The sequence below is a fragment of the Carassius auratus genome, chromosome 6, assembly GCF_003368295.1.
Source record: "Carassius auratus strain Wakin chromosome 6, ASM336829v1, whole genome shotgun sequence".
Taxonomy (NCBI): Eukaryota; Metazoa; Chordata; class Actinopteri; order Cypriniformes; family Cyprinidae; genus Carassius; species Carassius auratus.
Window position 1 is genome coordinate 10,481,505 of NC_039248.1, and position 20,539 is coordinate 10,502,043.

Genomic DNA, 20,539 nt, shown 5'->3' on the forward strand with positions numbered 1-20,539 from the left:
GGGCTTGAGCCATCCTTTCTCTCTCTTCCCTGAACTGAAATGAAGTAGTGGGCTGTACTTTCCACACGATTGACATCAGGTTCAAATACGCCCACAAGACGTGCGAGTTATTCGTGTATTGCAGGTTGTCTGGTGGTTATGTTGCCCGCATACCGCCTCCCATGGCCGAAACTGGTATTACGACACCTGTCGGGCCGTGGCTAGTAATGCTAATGCTAATTAAGGTTGATATCTCTGCAGCACTATAACTTGACATTTTTTAATGACATCATCGCCCTTATTTCTTCTCATTCTTTTGATGCGTGTAGGTCATTTTTTGGATATTTTTACCTCAATTTTTACACAAGGCACCTTTAAAGCTGCGGTAGGGAACTTTTGACGCTCTAGCGGTTAATAAACAGAAATGCTTGCGTCTTGCGGAAGAACATCATAGCCGGAACTACTTCTCTCTGTTTATGTCTATGAAGAATCACAAAGGTACTGGGTTACTCTGCCGCGGTATCCCCGAAGCAATCTAAAATAGTCCGAATATAAACACTTATTATAGGTGCACCCTAGTGATTCAGGACAAGCCAAAAACACGTTTTGGAAAATGGATTCATGGTGTACTCTCTTATTATATACATTTTTCTACATTTTGAACACAAACAAAGTTACGGACCGCAGCTCTGATTGGTTATTTTTTACCGGGAGCAATGGAGTTTCTGCAAATGGCAATAGGACCACTGGGAGGAGCCAGAGGAGCTTGATTTTTTCACAGATTATCTGTCTCATATTCTACTGTCAGGACATAATGACAGGTTTAATAAATATGTAAAACATATTTTTTTACAAAAGTTCCCTACAGCACCTTTAAAGCACTTTATTGACACATAGAACAGTGGCCATGTACAGGCATTTTCAAAACAAAATCCACCACACAAGTAGTCAGATGTTTTTCTCAATATTTAAACACACTGTATTTTGTACACCACTGTGATTGTGATTAGAACACCACACACTGTGAGCTATTTATTTTCCTACTTGCTATGTACAGTTAAATAATAGGAATAACAAAAATCAGTGACTGTGACCAGTTTTGGAAAAAGAAAATAATACAAATAAAATCTTTTTAGGGGCAAATGAAAGGAATGGAGGATCGGCAGGGGATAAAATTGGAGTTTAACATTAATTCAGTGTAAAAAAGAATCATAAACCTCCAAAGCTGTTTGATACAATTCACATTGAGATGCCAGTGATTTTCTTTACATAGAAGTACTGTGATGGCACTGGTATGGACAGTGATGTATCAGATGGTAACATCATGGTACTGTGATATATACAGTAGTACTGAACCATACGCATGTACTATTTACATGTACCCCTACATACTTTGAAGAATATTAACATGGTACACGTTCATGGCATTTGGACATGTTTGATAGTGTTTTATTTTCACAGTATGTCAGAGTGGCTTTTAAAGCTCAGATACAGAGAGCTGACCATTGTAGCCTCCTCGGGGAGTGACTCCTTCAAGTCTGTCTGCTTCATGCACAGGAGAGTTCCCACCAGTTTGGGGAACTTCACAGTGAACAGCAGGTAGATACATGGGTTGGCAACACTGTTCAAGCTCGCCAGCAACATGAGGATGGTGAAGGTGGCAGCTGAAATATAAGTATATATATACACTGGTTAATTAATATTTACATTTGATCACATTCTTAATAAATAAATATCCTGAAACATTTCATATTGATTGAGCATAGCTCCAGCTACCATGTATAGGGGACAGTGGGGAGTGTTGGAATAAAAGAGGTGACATCATATACAAATGTGTGTGTGCTTAAATAGTTTGTATTAAGCATTTTATAACACAGTTTGATTTCCATTTGGTTTATCTGTATTTTTTAATGAATTATTATTATTATTATTATTATTATTATTATTTAATAGAAACTCAAAGGTCACATCACAATTCCCCTGATTAAAATAATGTAGCTATATAAATCTTCAAATAATAATAATAATGAAAAAATATCTGATGACATCTAAGTCTTCACTTTTTAATCACTTTTTTTAACCACTATTTTGTATTCTGTTATGTTTGTCAGAAGCATATAGGCGACGATATTAAACAGAAATATTAGTTAACGTGTGTCACCTTGTATCAGCCCTATATTTGAGGCATATCTCAACAGCACATCGTTTTACATTCAGATTAAGATGACATGCAATGTATTAACACCCACAGGTGTTTGTAAGTAGACTTTCTCTTACTCTCGGTCGGAGCTTCGGCGTCCCACACAGACCACAGCTGAACGGTGAAGAACGGAGCCCAGCACACGGTGTAGGCGAGCACGATCACCACCGTCATCTTCGCGGTCTTAATTCGAGACTTGGACACCGACGCCACGTTGCTGGTCCTGGATGAAAGGGGGTGTCCTTCACCACGACCCTGCTGCTGCTGCTGGGTCTTCAGGTACAGGTTGATCTGGAGCGCGCGGCAGATGCGCACCTGGCACACCGTCACGGTCACGATGGGCACCAGAAATATCACCAGTGTCGTCCACGTCACGTACGCTTTAGGTCCCCACGGCTGAATGAACTGTGCCCAGCAGTCGTAGACCCCCGGAGCGATCTGAACCCTGGAGAAAATAAACAGCTGCGGGACGCTGAAGACGAAAGACGCGAGCCACGCGACGCACACCGGCAGGTTCCAGCGCGCGCGTCGCCTCCGGAAAGTCACCATGGGGTTACAGATCGCCTGATAACGGTCAACGGTCATCACAACTATCATATAAGTGGAGGCGAACATGCCGACGATCTGCAGATACTTGACCAGACGACATACGAGGTCAGGACCGATGAAGCGGTCGGTTATGTCCCACATCAGCTGTGGACACACCTGGAAAAAGGCGACCACCAGGTCCGCCAAGCAGAGATGACTCACAAACACGCGCATCCTGGACATCTGCTGTCTCTTCCTCCACAGAACCAGAAGCAGGCCAAAGTTCAGAGATGATGCGCAAAGAAAGATGACGCTCAGCAGCGCGATCTCAACTTGAGCTAAATGCTCATCCCGGGGTTCATCTCCGGTTGCTCCCATCTCCAAAGTTACATCGCTTAAGTTCAATGTAAGGACAGGCATTTTCTTCCTTTTTCTAGAGTTTTAAACTAGTTCAGGTTAAGTAGGTGCAGTTTTACGCACGAGACTCTCAATGGTCACGCGTCTGCGTATCTTTTAACATGTGAGTGCGCACGGAGACTACAGGGTTTATATGTTGCTCTGGTGGACGTGGGAGGGTCTTTCATTCACAAACAGTACTCAAGATCACAATATGGCACTCAGCGATCCACATGCTCAAAAGATGGATTACGTTAAAGACATTATTAACCTTTTGGCAATTTTTCTTAATAAATATTTACTCTGGATCTTCCTGATATAAATTATTTATAAATGTAGCCAACATAAGATCTCTCAATTTAATTACTTGTGGCTAAACCCAATCAGGTGCACAATTGATGATTTGGCCCTCAGGCCATCCAAGACTTTTATATTATTTGGATAGTTCAACCAAAAGTTGTATATATAAAATCAACAATATTGAACCAAACATTAATTCTATAGACAGAAAAAAAAATTATAATACGCACACACATGGAAACATTCTTTAAAATACCTTTTACGTTCCACAAAATAAATAAATACAAGTTTAAAATGACATAAGGGTGAGTAAAAAAGGACAAGAATTTTCTTTTTTGGGTGAGCTATCCCTTTAAACTTGACACCTTTACATTGAATTACTCTTAAAAAGCTGGACTGTATAAAAACAATCAATGCAAAAATGATGACAACTTACCCCCAATGTGAAACGCTTATCATAATATGTAATTCACAAACATATCAAAAGCAATCCTTATGTAATCTTTGTACATAAAGCAAGACAGCACGACACTGTATGAATTGGTGTGGGTTCATTTATTTCAAAGTAAACACCTGGAGAGCTGGTTGCATAACCTTCTAAAAACTATGAACTATTGACAAAAGCAACACAAATTTCCTCGTAATGAAACCATGGCTACAGCTTCATATGAGAAGTCTTCTCTGCAAGAGAGCTAAATTACTCCCTTCACTATAATAATTACACCATTCTTCTGAAAGGGCAAAATCCCACATCAAATCAACAAAAAACAAAATGAACTTTGCATCATTGTGTCATTCATTTTAGATGCATCCTTGTTCAAACCAATTATGTTAATGAATGAATATGATATTTTGTCAAACTAAATCCCCATTTATAAAAATAAAAAAAGATAAGGAAATTCATGATTAATTTATAAAGAAAACTTTTTAGAGAGTGTTTATGATGCTCACGGTTTTATGATGCTCCATGTTTCTCATGTTAACTATGTTATGCATTCAAAATCTGAAAATGTGCACTTTGATGCTCCAAGACATTTTCTGCACCCTGAAAAGCATCTAAATAAATCATAGGCAATACAAAATCCCAAGATAGCAACCACAGATAGATCTAAACCTTTGGTTGCATTTTATCTGCAAAGGCATAGGACCAAATGATTTATACCACTGCCCTGATGGTTCTTTCTCACACTATCCACTGACACTATGGAGGTACAACTTCTGTACACAGACTCATAATGCATTATATTGTACAAGCATGCAGAGACATAAGCACGTTCTCTTATCTGAAATCAGGATGTGCTGAGGGTGGCCAGGACTTCCTCCTTGCTCATCTGACAGTGGCTCTTCTTCCACGTGTCCCTTAGCTCCTGAAGGATGGTGCCAATCTCTTTACCCGAGGTAAAACCCAGTTTGCGTAGGTCATGCCCACTCACTGGGAAGCGCGGGATGGACCACCTGCTCAGTTCATCTAAGAGCTTCTTTTCCCCCTGATATTTTAGCAGCTCCAAGACTTTACTCTGGGACTCCGGCTCTCTAGACTTCAATGAAAAAAAAGAAAAAAAAAAGAAAATTTTATTTAAATATTATATTACGGTGTTGTTATTGTTAATTAAAAACATTTCAAAGTGTTCTCTATAAATCTGAAACAAATAAAAAACAATATAACACAATATAAAGAAAATATAGTATTAAATATATAGAAAAATGTATAATAGAAATGTTCCATTTAAAGTCTACTAAACTAAAGTTCAGAAGTTCTAAAAAGAACTTTAACTACTAAATTTTAAATAATTATATTTATAAACAATCTAATGACAAACATACATAAAATGACTAATATTTAAATAAAAAAATGTTAACAGAAAATACAAAAACAAAAGCTTTATCAAAATATTAATAAATAGTACATAAATAAAACTAAATAACTTATTTAGTTTTAATTTTTTCATTTAGGAATTAAATTTGAATGATTATGGGGATAAAGTGGGTCATGTTTTTGTGTGTGTGTGTGTGTGTCAAAATGTTTTAAACGAAATTCAATCAATTTAAACTAAAATGTTTTCAATTTATTTAATTTTACGTACAACTGATGTAATGACATTTGTGAACTATATTAGAGCAGAAGGAAATGCACATACATCAATGATGAAATCAGTGTATGGTTTCATGTCGTCACGTTCGTCCTGTTCCTTTACGAGATCTCGTCTGTATTTGACCAGGAAGAGGCCCAAGTTTTTCTCCTCTCTGGATAGTTTCAGTCGCAGATCTAGTTTCTCCACATCATCCTGTCTTCGGAACAGAGCAGCAAGGATAGTCATGGGTTTAGGAGAGCAGTCATGAGCCTTCTGCCAGGTCTGCTTCATCTCCTCAACATTGCCATCTGCTGGAAGACCTGTAGGAAAATAAACAGCAAGTCTGAACATCTATAATAACAAATATTATGATACATCAACAGTACATTCATAATAAATAAATAAATAAATAAAAATTGTATTGTGAAAAAAAAAAGTGCAACCCCCCACATCTCCAGAAATTTTCATTACCATGTTTATGCCTCGCAAAATATCAAAGTTAACTTTAATTCAGACATTTAAAGCATGTTCATCATAGAAAACTGCCCATATGAATTGCATTTTTAAATGCATTTAGAATAATACATTTGGATGGGGATAAAAATAGTGACAGGTAATTGTACAGTGTGTATGTTTCTATTTTCAGCCACAGTTCCTTACAAATATTTGTATCACTATGTTTTGTTTCTCACCAGTATACTGGGCAAGACCCAACTCATAGACAAGCTCCAGCAGGTGATCAGCATGGTCTCCAACCAGCATCTTCTTCAGCTCCACCCAGATCCTCTCACCTGAGATTCCTGCCAATCCTCTGGCATTCTCTCTTATTGCCTCCAGAGTCTCGGGTTCATGTTGCCCAGGCTCAGTTGCCACCCGCCCGTAAAATCTATAGAGCAATCAGACAGATAAAAAATAAGATAAACTACCCAGGCCATTTATATGCTATACAGTGGCTAAAGTTATTTAAAATTTAAAGGATAACTTATTCAACCCTTATATAATTTCAAAGGCATATATCCAGTAGTACACAATTACCTGAAATATCTCAGAATTCGAAGGTAGTCCTCTTGGATCCGTAGTGAGGCGCTGCCGACAAACCTTACTTTCCTGTGCTTGAGGTCCTCATACCCTTGGAAATAATCATAGAGAGTTCCATCTAGCCCTGTGAAAAACATAGTATAGGACAAATCAAATATACAAAAATGTTAATGATTCAAAATCCAAGTCTACAACAAATCGATGAGAAATGCAAAGCAAATGCAGGTGAAATATTTTACCAAGAAACATGGAGTTGATGGTGAGATCTCTGCGCTCTGCATCCTTCTGCCAGTCAGTGGTAAACTCCATCTCTGCATGCCGCCCATCGGTCTGTACATCCACTCGCAAAGTGGTCACTTCAAAGTTCTCATCATGAAGCTATGTATAATGTATAAATCAGCAATGTTGATATTATGTGGATAAATGTCACCAATCAAAACAGTTAACCTAAACCCACTGCAGGACTTTAAAAATATGGGTTAGAGGTTTGGAAACTTTGGAGAAAATTTTTCCATATTATTATATATTTAAAAAAAAAAAATTATGCTTCACCTTACCCTGGCCGTAATGGTCCCATGTCTCTCTCCTTTGTTGTTAATCATCCTGACTCCTGCTGCCTGGAACATGCTCTTCATTTGCTCTGGAGTGGCTGTGGTGGCAAAATCCACATCTTCAGGCCGTTTTCCTGACAGAAGGTCGCGCACTGCCCCTCCTGCAATCCTCAGCTCAAACTGGTTCTTTTCAAACATTTCTATTTGTCATAAAAAATAAAATAAAATAATTCACAATTCATACATGTTCCTTGGTAGTACAAAGTAAATTGCATGGTACACTAAAATGGTAATCATTCAAAAGTTTGGACAAGTTTACACAACTTAATGTACATAATAAAATGTAAAATAATTTTATATGTATTTGTTATTTCATAGTTTTTGGTGACTCTACTGTTATTCTAAAATATGAAAATGCTAATAACAAAGAATGAGTAAGTGTGTCCAAACTTCTCAATGGCACTGTATATCAAAATGGTATATCTTACCAGCCAGAACAAGCAGTCCGTCAGTAAACAATGACTCAAACTCTTTAGTCTTCAGTTGCATTTCGATTAATGATCTGTAACTCCACGTGAGATGATGAACTCGGTAACGTTAGATAAACGAGGGGCGGAGAAATAATTTAGCCCATATCTGTGTAAACCTTTTAAAGACAATAAAGTCAGTGTAAATTTCACGTCATATAAATCATGCTGAAGTTAGAAGTAGCAAATGACTTGAAGTGACTCTTCGAGGCTAGTTCTTAGTGATAAACACATAACGTTACATTACCAAAGAGAACACTGTAGTTTCAATTGGTCACAGTTGGAGTTACAAAAACAAACATCATATGTGACAAAAAAAGAAAGAAAAAAAAAGTAATGTTTAGGAAAAAAACTTGTAAGATGCTATTACAACACATCGGTAGTTTTACCCACGTTGTGGGCCACTATGACAAACATTCACAGAAGGGGCGTGGTCAAGCTACACAGAGCTTCCGGGATAGCTACGTAATGACTTAAACAACCAATGAAAATTGTTTATTTACTTTCGCAGGCTGCCTCCCACGCAGCATGCTGGAGTTGAAACATTTATTTATTTATTTATTTGGGCTGTATATTAAATTGGGCTTTAATGCTTTTCATTAAACTAAATTTGTTTCGTATTTATGCTGATACAACTGTGATATGTTGAATATGAAATACGTCCTCATCAATAAAATCCTAATTATGTTATCGGTTCAATGACACAGAATGTGATAGGGTTCAATGTTTCATCTAAAAGATCCGACTAAAAAGAGTGATTAGTTCATGAATTGTAATTTGCCGGTTAATTCAATCAGACAGTAACCCAGTCGTAAAGGAATATGTGAGTAGTATGATAATAAAAAGCATTATCTCTCTGATTGCATCAAGTCCTAAATATTCAAACGTATCGGTTTGTCTACATTTAAAGTTACCGCCCATTTAAAGCCGAAGCGCATCGCGAGAGTGAGGAAGTGGCAGACTGTGGCATACATGCATTGAGCAGTTGCTGGCATCCGGTTAGTTTGATTTAATGGCTAAAGTGGAGATCGCCCCTTTGAGAAGCTGGGAAGATTTCTACCCAGGCTCAGAGCGCTTCGCCAAACCCGACACACGAGATCTGGCGAAATGGAACAACAGAGTGGTCAGCAACCTGCTGTACTATCAAACAAACTATCTGGTGTTGGCTATCATCGTATTCCTGATCGTAGGGTAAGTCCAGTAGTCTCTGTCTTCTTGGTGAACGTGAAAATGCATGCACAATATGGGATTTAAGTTAACTGTAAACAGAATATTCATATAGTATTAGTAGTTTGTTGTGACCACGTCAACACCAACATCCCATTACAGAGAGTATCGCGAGAAGTAATGTCTGTTCAAATGAAATACCCTGTAAAGTCAGCTTTAAATGCACTGTAAATAAAGTCATAATCCACGTAAATGTTTTTAAGCACGGTACTATCATACTATCACACTTAAAAAAAAAAAAAATAAATAAATATATATATATTTTTTTTATTGGATACGTATCAGCAAATTTCAGTACCTTATATTATCATTTGACATCATTATTGTAACTTGTTTTCAGCAGCACTGTACTTTTGTAAGATAATTTCATGTTGCACTCAAGAAAATAAGCTGTTCTAATGAGAAGTATTTGTCCTGTACAATTTAGAACATGAGGTAATTCTCCGCTAAATATAGAGGATAGTTAGCCTAGTTGATCTGGGTACACATAGTCGTGTTGGTATGTGGGCAGCTGTGTTTGTAAAACGAAGGCCAGTTTAATTTCTGGGAGATTATGGTTTGGCACTAATATTATAACTAGTTGCTAAGACTGAACAATATTTAAGGGAGTAATCACATGACACTGACAGCGCATGAGCAAAGGGTACGAGAGCAGTATTTAGTCGTGTAATCACAGGCATAAACTGCACGTCAAGATTATTATTTAACTGTCAAGTTTATTCAGTTTTATAATAACCAACATGGAAAATAAATCCTTTTGTCAAAAAATATTTTTGCGTTTACACTTTATAACCATTAGATGTCACTATTGAAGCTTGTATTCTCATAAGCTTAGAAAGCTGAGGCTGTGATCTAAAACAATTTCAAGTGAGCTTAAGGGGGTATTTAATGTGTACACCGATTGTCATTGATTGAAGTATAAAAATTAAAATGTATTTAAGACACAAATGTAGTAAAATCACTGATTTTGTCTTCAATAACATCCTGTCACCATCTAATTCTCTGTCCGCAGGTTCTTATACCCTGTGAGCATGTTCACGGGTGCAGCAGTGGTCGCTTCTGTCTTCATTGGCTCTGTATGGGCAGGGGAGAACAAGGCGATCATCAAAAAATTCAAGAAGGAGAACCCTGCTCTGTTTGTGTTCTTGGTGCTGGTTGTGAGCTACTTCCTCATGTCCCTCTTCGGTGGAGTTATGGTGCTCCTGCTTGGAATCAAGCTGCCTCTTCTCTGTAAGTTTCTTAAGAAAATTGTCTTCATTATCATAAATCTAAAAATGAAATGAGACCTGTTTTCATAAGATGGAAATCTTTTAGATGGAATACAGTGCTACTCTTTGTGGCATGCAGGAAAACAAATGCAAAGCAGCAGTTTATTAAATCCATGATGAAGCATCTGAAAGCTTAAAGTGCTTTCATTTTGTGTTTCAGTGATCTTTGCACATGCATCGCTTCGCCTACGGAACATGAAAAACAAACTGGAGAATAAGATGGAGAGCGCCGGAATCAAGAAAACACCCATGGGAATCATACTTGAAGCACTGGGTCAACAAGAAGAGAACCTCAATAAAATACAAGATTTTCTAGAGAGCAAACTCAAGGAGTGAACCTTTACTGAGCTTCTCTCCTGTACAAGAAGGATCTGCTTTCATCTGGCGCAGTTTCTGAAAACTACTCCGTTTAATCCAACATCTTTAATTGGCAAAACAAAAAGTATTTTTCTTAGTGTGTTTTTTCTATTATGGAATGAAATGATTGTATTGAAAATAAGTGTTTTATAATGTTTATTTACATCTCAGGTCAAATGTAAGAGGATGCAATTCAAAACGTCTTCCAAAGATTTCACTATGGCCTGTAGGCAAATGTGTCGTGTGCATATTTCAATTGATAGTGTTTTTCTCTCCCAAAATACATTTCTTCATGTATTAAGACAATGCATAATATAACATGGGAAGATGTCATCAGGTTTAGAGATCTTCAGATGTTCTGCAGTGTGATAACTGGAATTCTGTGGCAACTTGAAACTCCTGTGGTACTGATAATGAACTGTATTACTTTGTAGAAGATCGTTTACTTCTGTTTGTTGTTGATGATGTGCATTGTTCATTGATTCATTTTATCACACTGCTGATGCAGCTGTGTTGTAAAAGCAATAAGCAATCCGAGTACTGAATTATAGTGATTTTACCATAGGAAAGGGGATTTTAGATACTCCGTTTTTCACATCTAACATCATCCCTTACCTTTGGTTAATTATTTTAATGTGTAGAATTTCATGGCTTATTGCTCTCGTCATCCATGAGGTAAAAACTCAATTTCCTGTGATGCTTTAAACCTTGTTTTGCACAATTAAGTTGTATTCTTTGAATGTGCTTTTTGTGTTACAAACCAGTGTGTTTATGAAGTAGGAAAAATATAACCAATATGTTTTCAATATCATGTGGCATAAGGGACTGACAAGTAAAATAACTGAACGTGAATAACACCAGGAGCTTCACACATTCAACATATCTTAAATCTATGCAAAATGTGTTAATAAAGTCACATTTTGGTACCATCGTGTGTTTTATTTTAATCAAATATTGATTTAGAAATCAAATTAATCGCACTCAGCAGTTTTTTCATGTTGTGTGGGTCAACGTGTCGTCTTGTAGCTTGAATGCAGCAGCATCATGTGGAAGTCATTTTTAAAAATGCCATATTCACAATCAGACATGATTCATTTATTCCACAATCAAAGGCTTTGAAAACACTGAGTTTACAGAGATAAAACAACTAGTAGTCAGTCAATTGATCTCAGCATGTTGACCCAACCTGATCCATGTCAAATAAATCAATCTTAGGCTGCTGATATGAGTCTACATCCCTCGTTAAGTGTACATGACTTGAAACATGTCTTCCAAGAGTATTCACTTCTTTGTGTAAAACCTTTTTAAAGAGGAACAAATGAACTGAGTGGACCAAGCAAAGCATGTGACGGAGCAGTTCTTTAGAACAGTTTCCAACAGCTGACTCTCATTACAAACTCACTGAACGACTGAACTTGTAGCAAAAAAAACGAGTCTTTAAAATGTATGAGGAAGTACGGCTTTAAATGTAGTTTATTCCCAAATATAATCCACATTCTGTCCCTCTCTCTCATTTTATACAATAGATTACAGGGTGTTTGAGAGCAGCTCACATCTGTGCAAACTTACCTGCATTAAATCATGCTTAGTCCCTTCATTTCTGAACCTGCTGAATCAGCAACTTCACTATCATGTGTTTACACTTAAAAACAGATGCAAATCAAAGCTCTTTGATTTCTACAATGCTGAGCAAATAGCTCATGAGGACTATGATAAATGTAAGTGGATAACTATCAATTAAGCACACACATTTTTTTTTTTTTTTTGCACAATGATCGAGTTCAACAGTCATTTATAACAAATCTCCTAAGGCACCTACAGGGGATTTATGATGGAAGTCAGAAACTACCCTCCCCATCTCTAAAGGTTAAACATGACCTCATGTCTAATGACCTTCAGCTGCATAAGGTGACCATTGTTGCATACGTTTACACTGCCATGAAATCATTCTCTTAAAGGGTTAGTTCAGCAAAAAAATAAAATCAAACCATAAATCATTACCCCCTGAAGTCATCCTAGGTGTATATGACTTTTTTCTTTCAGACAAATTCAGTTGGAGCTATTTTAAAAATTGTCTTTGATTTTTTTAAGCTGTTTGACGAAACTTGAATATGCGGGTGTTAAGACTCCATCGGTTCATGAGGTTTATTAACAGTTAATCCATTTAAAAAAAAACAGCTCTGGGGGGTGAACAAACGCCTCGTGCAGCAAATCGATGCGTTAGTGTCAAAAAATGTAATAATGACTTGAATCTAGTTTGCACTCACAGTTGTAAATGAAGCAGTCACGGAGAATGAGGTCAGCTCTGTGCATGAGCTGCTCAGAAGTGATGCACACAAAACGCAGCAGAGATACAAACAAAACAATAGTCACTAAATAGAAGTACAAAACAAGGAATAGAAGAATATCAGATTTTCAAACATTGTAATATGGAATATGACCTTTATATTAAACTTGATTCAAATGGATTTATGAAGTGCAACACCCACTAAGTTGCATCAAATGGCTTGCAAGATCAAAGACCATTTTTAAAATAACTGAAATTGTCTGAAAAAGAAAGCCATATACACCTAGGAGGTTGAGTAATCTACGGCTTAACTTTCTAACTAACTCTTTAAGTCACTAAGGTAGTGGAATAATAGAGTGAGTTTTGACAACACAGAAGATGCAGAAAGTCTGAAGTGTGTAACTGTCAAAAGTAAAAGGTTGTGAAGTACAAAATGTCTTGAATCAAGTGATTTTAGGGTAAGCAATTGAGGCATTGTACATGCACATTTATGCACTGACATTTTGTTTTGAAAAATTTGGTAAATAAATCCCCACATATTTACAGATGATTATATTACAATAATAGTGTGTCTATATACTGTGAAGCTTAAGTAGGGTGTATAACCACAAACCCACTTGACAACTGTGTGTGTGTTTATGAAGGACTAATAGATGGCCATTGTTTGCATGGGTTTGGAGTCAGCTGCGGATGGCCTGGCTGATGTCTTTGTACAGCTGGTGGCTACAAGAGCAAGGGGAGGTTAGACAGAGGGGCACAGCTGCAGCACAAACATCCCAGAAGCAGTGGAGGGCGTAGGGCGGACGGCCCCGGGCCACAGTTCATCAGAACAAAGCCTCTGTATATCACTCATTCTCAGAGCCAAGAGAAGAGGCCAATGTGAGAGGAGAGCAATCGCTTCAAGAGCTGCAGGGTGAATGTCATAAAGATATACAACACTAAAATCGAAATGAAAAAAAATTGCTTGACCCATTCAAATGTTTTGCATTTTGAAATCATTCTCATGATTAAAACTTATTCCCCATTTCAATTTGGGGGAAAAAAAAGTCACATTACTGCAATATAATAATGCCACTCATCAAATGAGGCATGAATGGAGTACAAAAAAACAACAACTTTTTAAGGGTTTAATATTTTATTAAATATATATATATATATATATATATATATATATATATATATATATATATATATATATATATATATATATATATATATATATTCTATGAATGATTAATTCATGATCATTTTATGTAAAACAAATTATGCACAAATTTTCTTTACTGCTATGATTTTTTTCCACCAGTCTATTTTGGATTGAAATATAGTCTTACAGTAAATTTATTTTGTATTGCATATTTTTGAAAATATTTTATGACTGGCTTAGAGTTTATAGGTGAGAGGTCACAATACCTTTTTTATTTTTTCACAGGACCCAATCAAAATATATTGGGACTATAATACCCCCTTTCAGTGTATTTTAAATGTCACTTACTTTTTCTAATCATCATTTCAAGTGCAGACATAAATACATAAACGATGGTTATTTATCAAAGGTGTAGCATTAAAGCCAGCCAGCCAGCCACATGATGTGTAGTGAGCTCATTCTGTACACAGATGACAGATTGCTTATCTTAAGGGGAGTGGCTCATGTGCTCTTAGCTGGAGTTTTAAAACTTGTTTTTCTGGTTTCATACTGTACTCCACATATGATGACAAGCTGCTTGTTCTCATGAGATTTCTGAAGTGACAAAAAACTGAGTGTATAACTTTAACACAAGTTATGTTTTTGTATGTGAGAACTTTAATTCAATATTTCAGCTACTTATAGACAAATATACAATGAATCACTTATTGAAAGTCATATTTATAGTCCTAATTGTAGTTTACGGTCATGCTTAGTCAAGCTTGCCACTTCCTTATTGCATCCCGGTGTTTTTTCCTTATGAAGCCATTAGAAAGTTATATTTCTGATCATAAAAATTGAAAACATTTATGCTTGATTCGGACAAAATACAAAGACAATGTATGTTGGTTTTCTATTTTAATTCCAATGAATTTTTTGACAAATTACTAAGAACCAGCTTGAGAAATCCAAACTATATATTATATATTCTGTAAAAACAAATCTTTCAAAATGATGAAAACCGATCTCTCTAAAAGATGAAAAATGTATCAAATGTTTTTACAGTATTTACAAACATATACAGTTCCCTTCTAAAGAGAAAGAGAAATGCTGTGCACTCAGTCACGGTTTCCAATCTTTCAGAGTGAGCAAAGTCCATTTAGAGTATAAAAGTGCAGTAAATGGCCATAATTATTGTACCTGGATAATTGTTAGTGACCGTATAAAATCAATTATACTCCCCTACAGTCATGTTTCAACAATTAGAGTTGTTGCAGTCTGTTTTAACAGGATAAGAAAAGAAAATTAATACTTGGCACTGACTGATGCAAAGTAACATGTTGATAGACATGATTCACTAGTATAGAAACACTGTTTGTGACTGGTACAAATGTTAGCTGTGCACGAATAAAAAAACAGCACCGCTGGTTGTGAACCTAATTAAAATGGTCCCAGTACAAAGCCAGAAAGGATGGATACTTGTTATTGTGAATGCATTAAAATTGAACCTGATGACTGAGAAAATACTATATGAAAAGAATGTTGTTGCACCATCACAATCCAAGTACTTGACTTCCAAACACACAAAAACACTGTAAAAATGTTTGTTGAGATCAGCACAAACAACTAAATCCAAGTGTGAAAAAGCATGGGGAATATTTTGGTGAGGTTTTTTGCACATGAGAAAAATCTGGTTTCAATCCTTCATATAATCGCTTGTGCCTGATGAAATATTAATGTTGCAATATCCTTCAATCTCTCAGTGTGTATTGGGGCGATGTATCCAGTTCATTTTGACTACAGCATCAAACGTTTCACCCAAAGTTTCCACAGCAGCTGTGTCTTGAAGACGAAGTGCTATCCCATAGGTTTTTACACAAAGAGAATGCATTGTCCATTCTCGGGTCGCTTAGCAGGATCTACTTCACACGCATGTTTTAGGCTCTCGTCCGGCAGCATTCCTACCTTTGGAACGTAACAAATGGGATGAGAACAGAAGGCGGCGGCACATGAGAGTGAACAGTTTCTCACACTCTCTACACTATCGTTCCAGGTTTGGAGTTCTCATGCCAACACAGTGTCTGCTGGTCTTCAGAGTCAAAACTGCTGTCCATTGGGCTGCTCGTGTGTGAATCATGGTGGTTCACGTCTATGTAGGATCTGCAAATAGAGAAGAGAGTAAAATGTTTTGAAAATTAAAAAAACAAACGTGGATTTTAAACCCCAGTAGCACATAGCATTCCAGATATACTAAAAGCCAGAGTCACGGTCAATAGTTTTGCAAAGAAACAGAATGTTACAAAAATAACTCCTTGTGCAGCTGGTTTTGCAGCATTGTGTACCAAGGAATTCAGTATATCTGGTCAAGAAACAAGCCTGGTTTCCATATTAATGCTTTTTGATTAATACGTTTAAACATGTTCATCACAGATTTGAAGGAGATTGAGTGAGACACAACATCACTGTACAGTGTTAAACATTCACACACCTAAAGCAGACCATACACAAACACACACGTATGCTAGTCAGAACTTGCACACAGCAATCAAAAACAGTGCAGGGTCACATGCTTCCCCTCAAAACGAGACCTCACCCTTTTTTGGAAGCAAACACACAACCATCCCACCACCAGTGAGTAAGCTGTAGAAAGTGCTGTGGAAAAGACTGAGGTTTTGTTAACCCCTGAGTGATTCGCCATCATAGTTAGAAAGGCAAATGCGAGTCCTTTATATCTCACCAATGTTTTATGTGTTGTCTGTGTCACTAGCAATGAGAGTAAAAGTATTCCGGGTCATAACCGCTGGCAACAGCACCAGGCACCTCTAAAGGTGCTAGCAATGGGCTTCTCCTGCCTGGAGTCATCCACCCGTACTCGGGTGGGTATCTGTCCATAACAGGGTCAGGAGGCGGAGCCAGCAGATGGGGGTCAGGGCTGGTTTGGGAGGAAGGTTAAGCAGCAGTCAGATCAAACTGAAGTGTTCATGTGTGCTCACTACACACAGTTACACAGAGACAGACCACTGGATGTATGCTGATTTTTAAAGGGATAGTTCACCCAAAAAATACAAATAAAAGAAAAATCTGGCCATTTACTCTCTACCCTTTATGTTGTTGCATATATACATTTTTTTCTGGCATTTTATAATGTTGTATTTTTTCTTTTGCCTTAATAAATTTGGCTTTTAATATGTGAACGTTATGGAAATTTGGCTCACTTTTTTGAGCAAATATGTCTGTATAGTTAGGGATTGTTTGTTTCTATAAAAAAGAAAATGTAACATTTGATATATTATTATTGATCATGTATAATAAATATAAAACAATACATATAAAATTCTCTGCAGTTGATCAAAGATAGAGTAAAAACTGTAACACTGGAATATTATTATTATAATTATTTTTTTTAATGTTCTTGTGATCAATTTTCAGCAGCAATGTAAATTGTGTGTCATATAATCCTTCAGAAATCATTCTAATGTGCTGTTTTCAGGGGTTTATGATAAATATCGGTGATAATTAATGCGCAGCTTGTCAGTTAACAAATTGTGAAATCATGCACCTGATGGAATTTACCTCTGATTAGAGAACTGGCTTTACTGACGAGATTCGCATTAATTATCAGCCGATATCTATAGTGCACCCCTAGCTGATTCGGTGCTCAAGAAACTTTTCTTGTTATCACATTGAAACCAGCTGTATTACTTAATATTGTTTTTCAGGATTATTTAATGAATGGAAAGTTCAAAAGCACTTTGGAAATAGAAATATTAACATTATAAATGTATTTATTGTCACTTTTTGATCAATGTAAAGCATCCTTGCTGAAAAAAAAAGTTTTACCTTTATAAAAATCATTTATAAAACTAACTGAAAAATCTATTTAATGACATTTTTAAAGTTTGCAAGGAATACAGGCTTCAAAAGACATAAAATGAAAAGTCGTATTCATATGGACACTTGACACGATATCTATATATTTGCATTTTTATAGGATAAACTCATACATTTGGCACAAATAAGGGTGAGCACACGTGTGAACTACTCCTTTAAAGGCTGCTTGAAGAAACACGAGCACATTTAAAAAGGAAGCCATGCAGTTGAGCTTTTACATCACACAACAAGCCAGAAACCCTGAGACTCTGACTAAACAACAAATCACGCTGAGCAAAGACAGAGCAACCCCACACGGCTGCCGCTTTACTTACTATCAAGGGCTACAATTAGCAAATGAAGCTTTATTAACTCTTGCATGTCTTGCACCACCAGTTTGAGGCGGGGACAAACCCATCTGCTTCATCTGATAGCAAGAGGAGGAAGAAGGAAGATGAGGAGGAGGGAGAGAAGAAGAGAAAGCTTGGGAGAAATGAGGAGGATAGAACTGAGGACTGGCAGGGTAGTGCCAAGCACGTTTAGAGTGCGAGCTGGAGCCTCTGTGAGGGAAAGAACGGTCATAAAGAGAACAAAACGTGAGAGCAGGTACTGCACCAGCGCTCCTGCAGAATTAACCAGAAGCATGGTGTCAGGCAAGCTGTTAGCTAGAACATGCCCATAAACAACTGTAGCATATCAGCTAAACACACTGAAAAAGGTACAAAAGCTATTACTGGGACAGTACCCTGTACCTCATTCACACCTGAAAGGTGCATATTAGCGCCTTAAAGTTATGTATCTGTACCTAAAATGTATAAGTTGGTACCAAAATTGTACATATTAATACCTTTTGAAAGGATACCACCCCAGTGACAGATTTTGTACACTTTGGCAAACATCAGAAAAGAAAATTATACATTATCAAAACTAGAATTTTCTTTGAAAGAGTTAGAATCTAGAATAAAGGGTGTTTTACAGGGTATTCTTGGTGGGTGCTTACTCAAAAGGCCCACCTAAGCTTCTGTTAAATGGATTGGAACCCTCATTCAATGCAGGTCTATGAGATTTTTCACCCTTTTTTATAGGGAGGCACTATAGACACAACCCAGTAATGAGTTTCTTGGCATGGCATTGTGATGGTAGTGCTTAACTCTGGTTAAGACAGTTCAGATAAAGGCTAATGAGGTAATCAGTAAAGGACGATGGCGCACAGAAGAGTCGTACCTGCTGTGTAACGGCTGGCTGTAATGGACAGTGTTGTAGCCATAGGACTGATGGTGTGCGGGAGGCATATCGTAGTCTGACATTGCCATGACTGGTCGACCGTGCCAGTTTCCCGAACCCACTGCGATGAAATTAAGATGACAGGAAATTAATGAAGGAGAACCTCATGCAGATAACATTACTGTTCAACTACTCAAGACGGCATCAAAAAACACTCAAGGTTTTAGACTGGCTTGGGTTATTAAATTGCCAAAATTTGACTGTTATGGCAGATTAACAAAAGTTTAAGATGACCATTAAGTCATTTTCAGATTTAATTCTATATAAATAGAATGTCAAAATTGTTAAGACAATTTTTGATGTAATATATATATATATATATATATATATATATATATATATATATATATATATATATATATATATATATATATATACTCTGTCTGCGCCAATAGCTTTGAACACCTACTCGAGGACCTTTCCTTATCCTACCCCATTCTCTCTCCTACTTCACTTCCTGTCAGCTCTGTTCCGGAACATAATAATGCCAATATTTCTTGTAGGCTGGCACATACAAGTACTCCATTTGTCAGCCTTTATATACAAGACAAATTATTTTTTAAATAAAGTAATCTTGAATCACATTACTGTATACTGTTCTGATAATAATGTTGCAATGCAAACAAACTTAATCATCCTAAACCAGGCTTTTTTTTTAACACAATTGAGTTCATATGTGTCATCGTGAGATTTACTGAATGACTATAGAAGTCCAGAAAAATTTCGAACATGAGGAAACGCAAGATTTTTATGCAACAGTTCTCACCTGTCGAGTAGGAAGTAGTACTGTCACTGCGTACGTAACTCGATGACATGGTCCTGTAGCCCAGGTTCTGCTGTGGTCCCCTGTAGGGATCATACCCTTGTTGTCTCTGCTGTCGGTTGTACCAAACACGCAAGTGTTCCACCACTTCAGCCTTTTGCATGTTTTTCTCATTACTGGATGGAGGACGGTTCCTTGGCGGCCTTAATGTGGCATAAAGGTTATGAGCTGAACCATCGATCTCGTCCTGGCCATAGTTCCCATAAGGGTCATGTCTGTAGTAGCGTGGGTTTACAGGATAGTGTCCTTCCATCTCAGTCTCGTACATGTACGGTCCAATTTTGTACACATCAGGTTCCAAGTATCGTGGATATTCAGTGACATAATAGGCTGTGGTGGTTGGTTGTTGCCGAGGTTGGGGTGTATAACCCCGTGTCTCGTTTTGTGTTAGGTTAGGCATGCTGCCCGTGGGGGCGTATGTGTTACCCTGCCTCCGCCGATGGCGGTTTTTAGCACGGGAATGGCAGTGGGGTACAGGGTACTCCACACTGGATTGGCTGGTGTAGGAGGAACCATCGTCAAGTATCTCAGTGCTATTGCTACGGCGAGGAGGAGGTACGGTGAAGACGGGCTCGGATGGCTCACTTTCTGCAAGGAACCGTGACTGAGATTCCAGACTGCCACTGCGTTGCCGAAAATGAGTGCTGCTAAAGGAAGCAACAAAATAATTCGTGTAAATTTTTTTGAAATTTTTTTTTTCTTTTTT

The 20,539-nt window shown here is 37.2% G+C and overlaps 4 protein-coding genes across 10 annotated transcripts in view; 1 reads left to right on the plus strand and 3 right to left on the minus strand.

The window, feature by feature from the left end:
• Nucleotides 1-854: 854 nt before the first annotated feature.
• On the minus strand, nt 855-3,651 carry LOC113096033 (oxytocin receptor-like). The gene is made up of 2 exons (XM_026261406.1): nt 2,257-3,651; nt 855-1,643 (listed from the first exon to the last, which is right to left on the minus strand). The coding sequence occupies exons 1-2, from the start codon at nt 3,125-3,127 to the stop codon at nt 1,435-1,437; spliced, it is 1,080 nt and encodes a 359-aa protein (XP_026117191.1). The 5' UTR covers nt 3,128-3,651; the 3' UTR covers nt 855-1,434.
• Nucleotides 3,652-3,939: 288 nt separating this feature from the next.
• On the minus strand, nt 3,940-8,015 carry LOC113096011 (CCA tRNA nucleotidyltransferase 1, mitochondrial-like). Of its 3 annotated transcripts, none has more exons than XM_026261391.1 (8): nt 7,839-8,015; nt 7,553-7,710; nt 7,071-7,264; nt 6,753-6,891; nt 6,511-6,637; nt 6,168-6,361; nt 5,542-5,795; nt 3,940-4,941 (listed from the first exon to the last, which is right to left on the minus strand). In XM_026261391.1, the coding sequence occupies exons 2-8, from the start codon at nt 7,611-7,613 to the stop codon at nt 4,693-4,695; spliced, it is 1,218 nt and encodes a 405-aa protein (XP_026117176.1). In that variant the 5' UTR covers nt 7,614-7,710; nt 7,839-8,015; the 3' UTR covers nt 3,940-4,692. The 3 variants fall into 3 exon arrangements, with proteins under 3 accessions (XP_026117176.1, XP_026117184.1, XP_026117183.1); XM_026261399.1 differs by having other exon boundaries at nt 7,985-8,003; XM_026261398.1 differs by lacking the exon at nt 7,839-8,015 and having other exon boundaries at nt 7,553-7,816.
• A 502-nt stretch (nt 8,016-8,517) lies between these two features.
• LOC113096042 (PRA1 family protein 3) lies at nt 8,518-11,369 on the plus strand. Its single transcript, XM_026261414.1, has 3 exons — nt 8,518-8,782; nt 9,831-10,048; nt 10,247-11,369. The coding sequence occupies exons 1-3, from the start codon at nt 8,604-8,606 to the stop codon at nt 10,420-10,422; spliced, it is 573 nt and encodes a 190-aa protein (XP_026117199.1). The 5' UTR covers nt 8,518-8,603; the 3' UTR covers nt 10,423-11,369.
• A 2,817-nt stretch (nt 11,370-14,186) lies between these two features.
• Nucleotides 14,187-20,539, minus strand: part of LOC113096053 (FERM domain-containing protein 4B-like) — a 47,689-nt gene continuing 41,336 nt past the window's right edge. For 2 of the 5 annotated variants that reach the window (XM_026261461.1, XM_026261425.1), the window contains exons 21-24: nt 19,777-20,480; nt 18,951-19,071; nt 18,062-18,286; nt 15,905-16,016 (exon numbers count right to left, since the gene is read on the minus strand). In XM_026261461.1, coding sequence (XP_026117246.1) covers nt 18,064-18,286; nt 18,951-19,071; nt 19,777-20,480 — 1,048 coding nt within the window. In that variant the 3' untranslated portion in view covers nt 15,905-16,016; nt 18,062-18,063. Of the gene's footprint in view, nt 16,017-16,593; nt 16,789-18,061; nt 18,287-18,950; nt 19,072-19,776; nt 20,481-20,539 lie in introns of all 5 variants that reach the window. The other 3 variants (XM_026261443.1, XM_026261433.1, XM_026261453.1) reach the window with 3 other exon arrangements.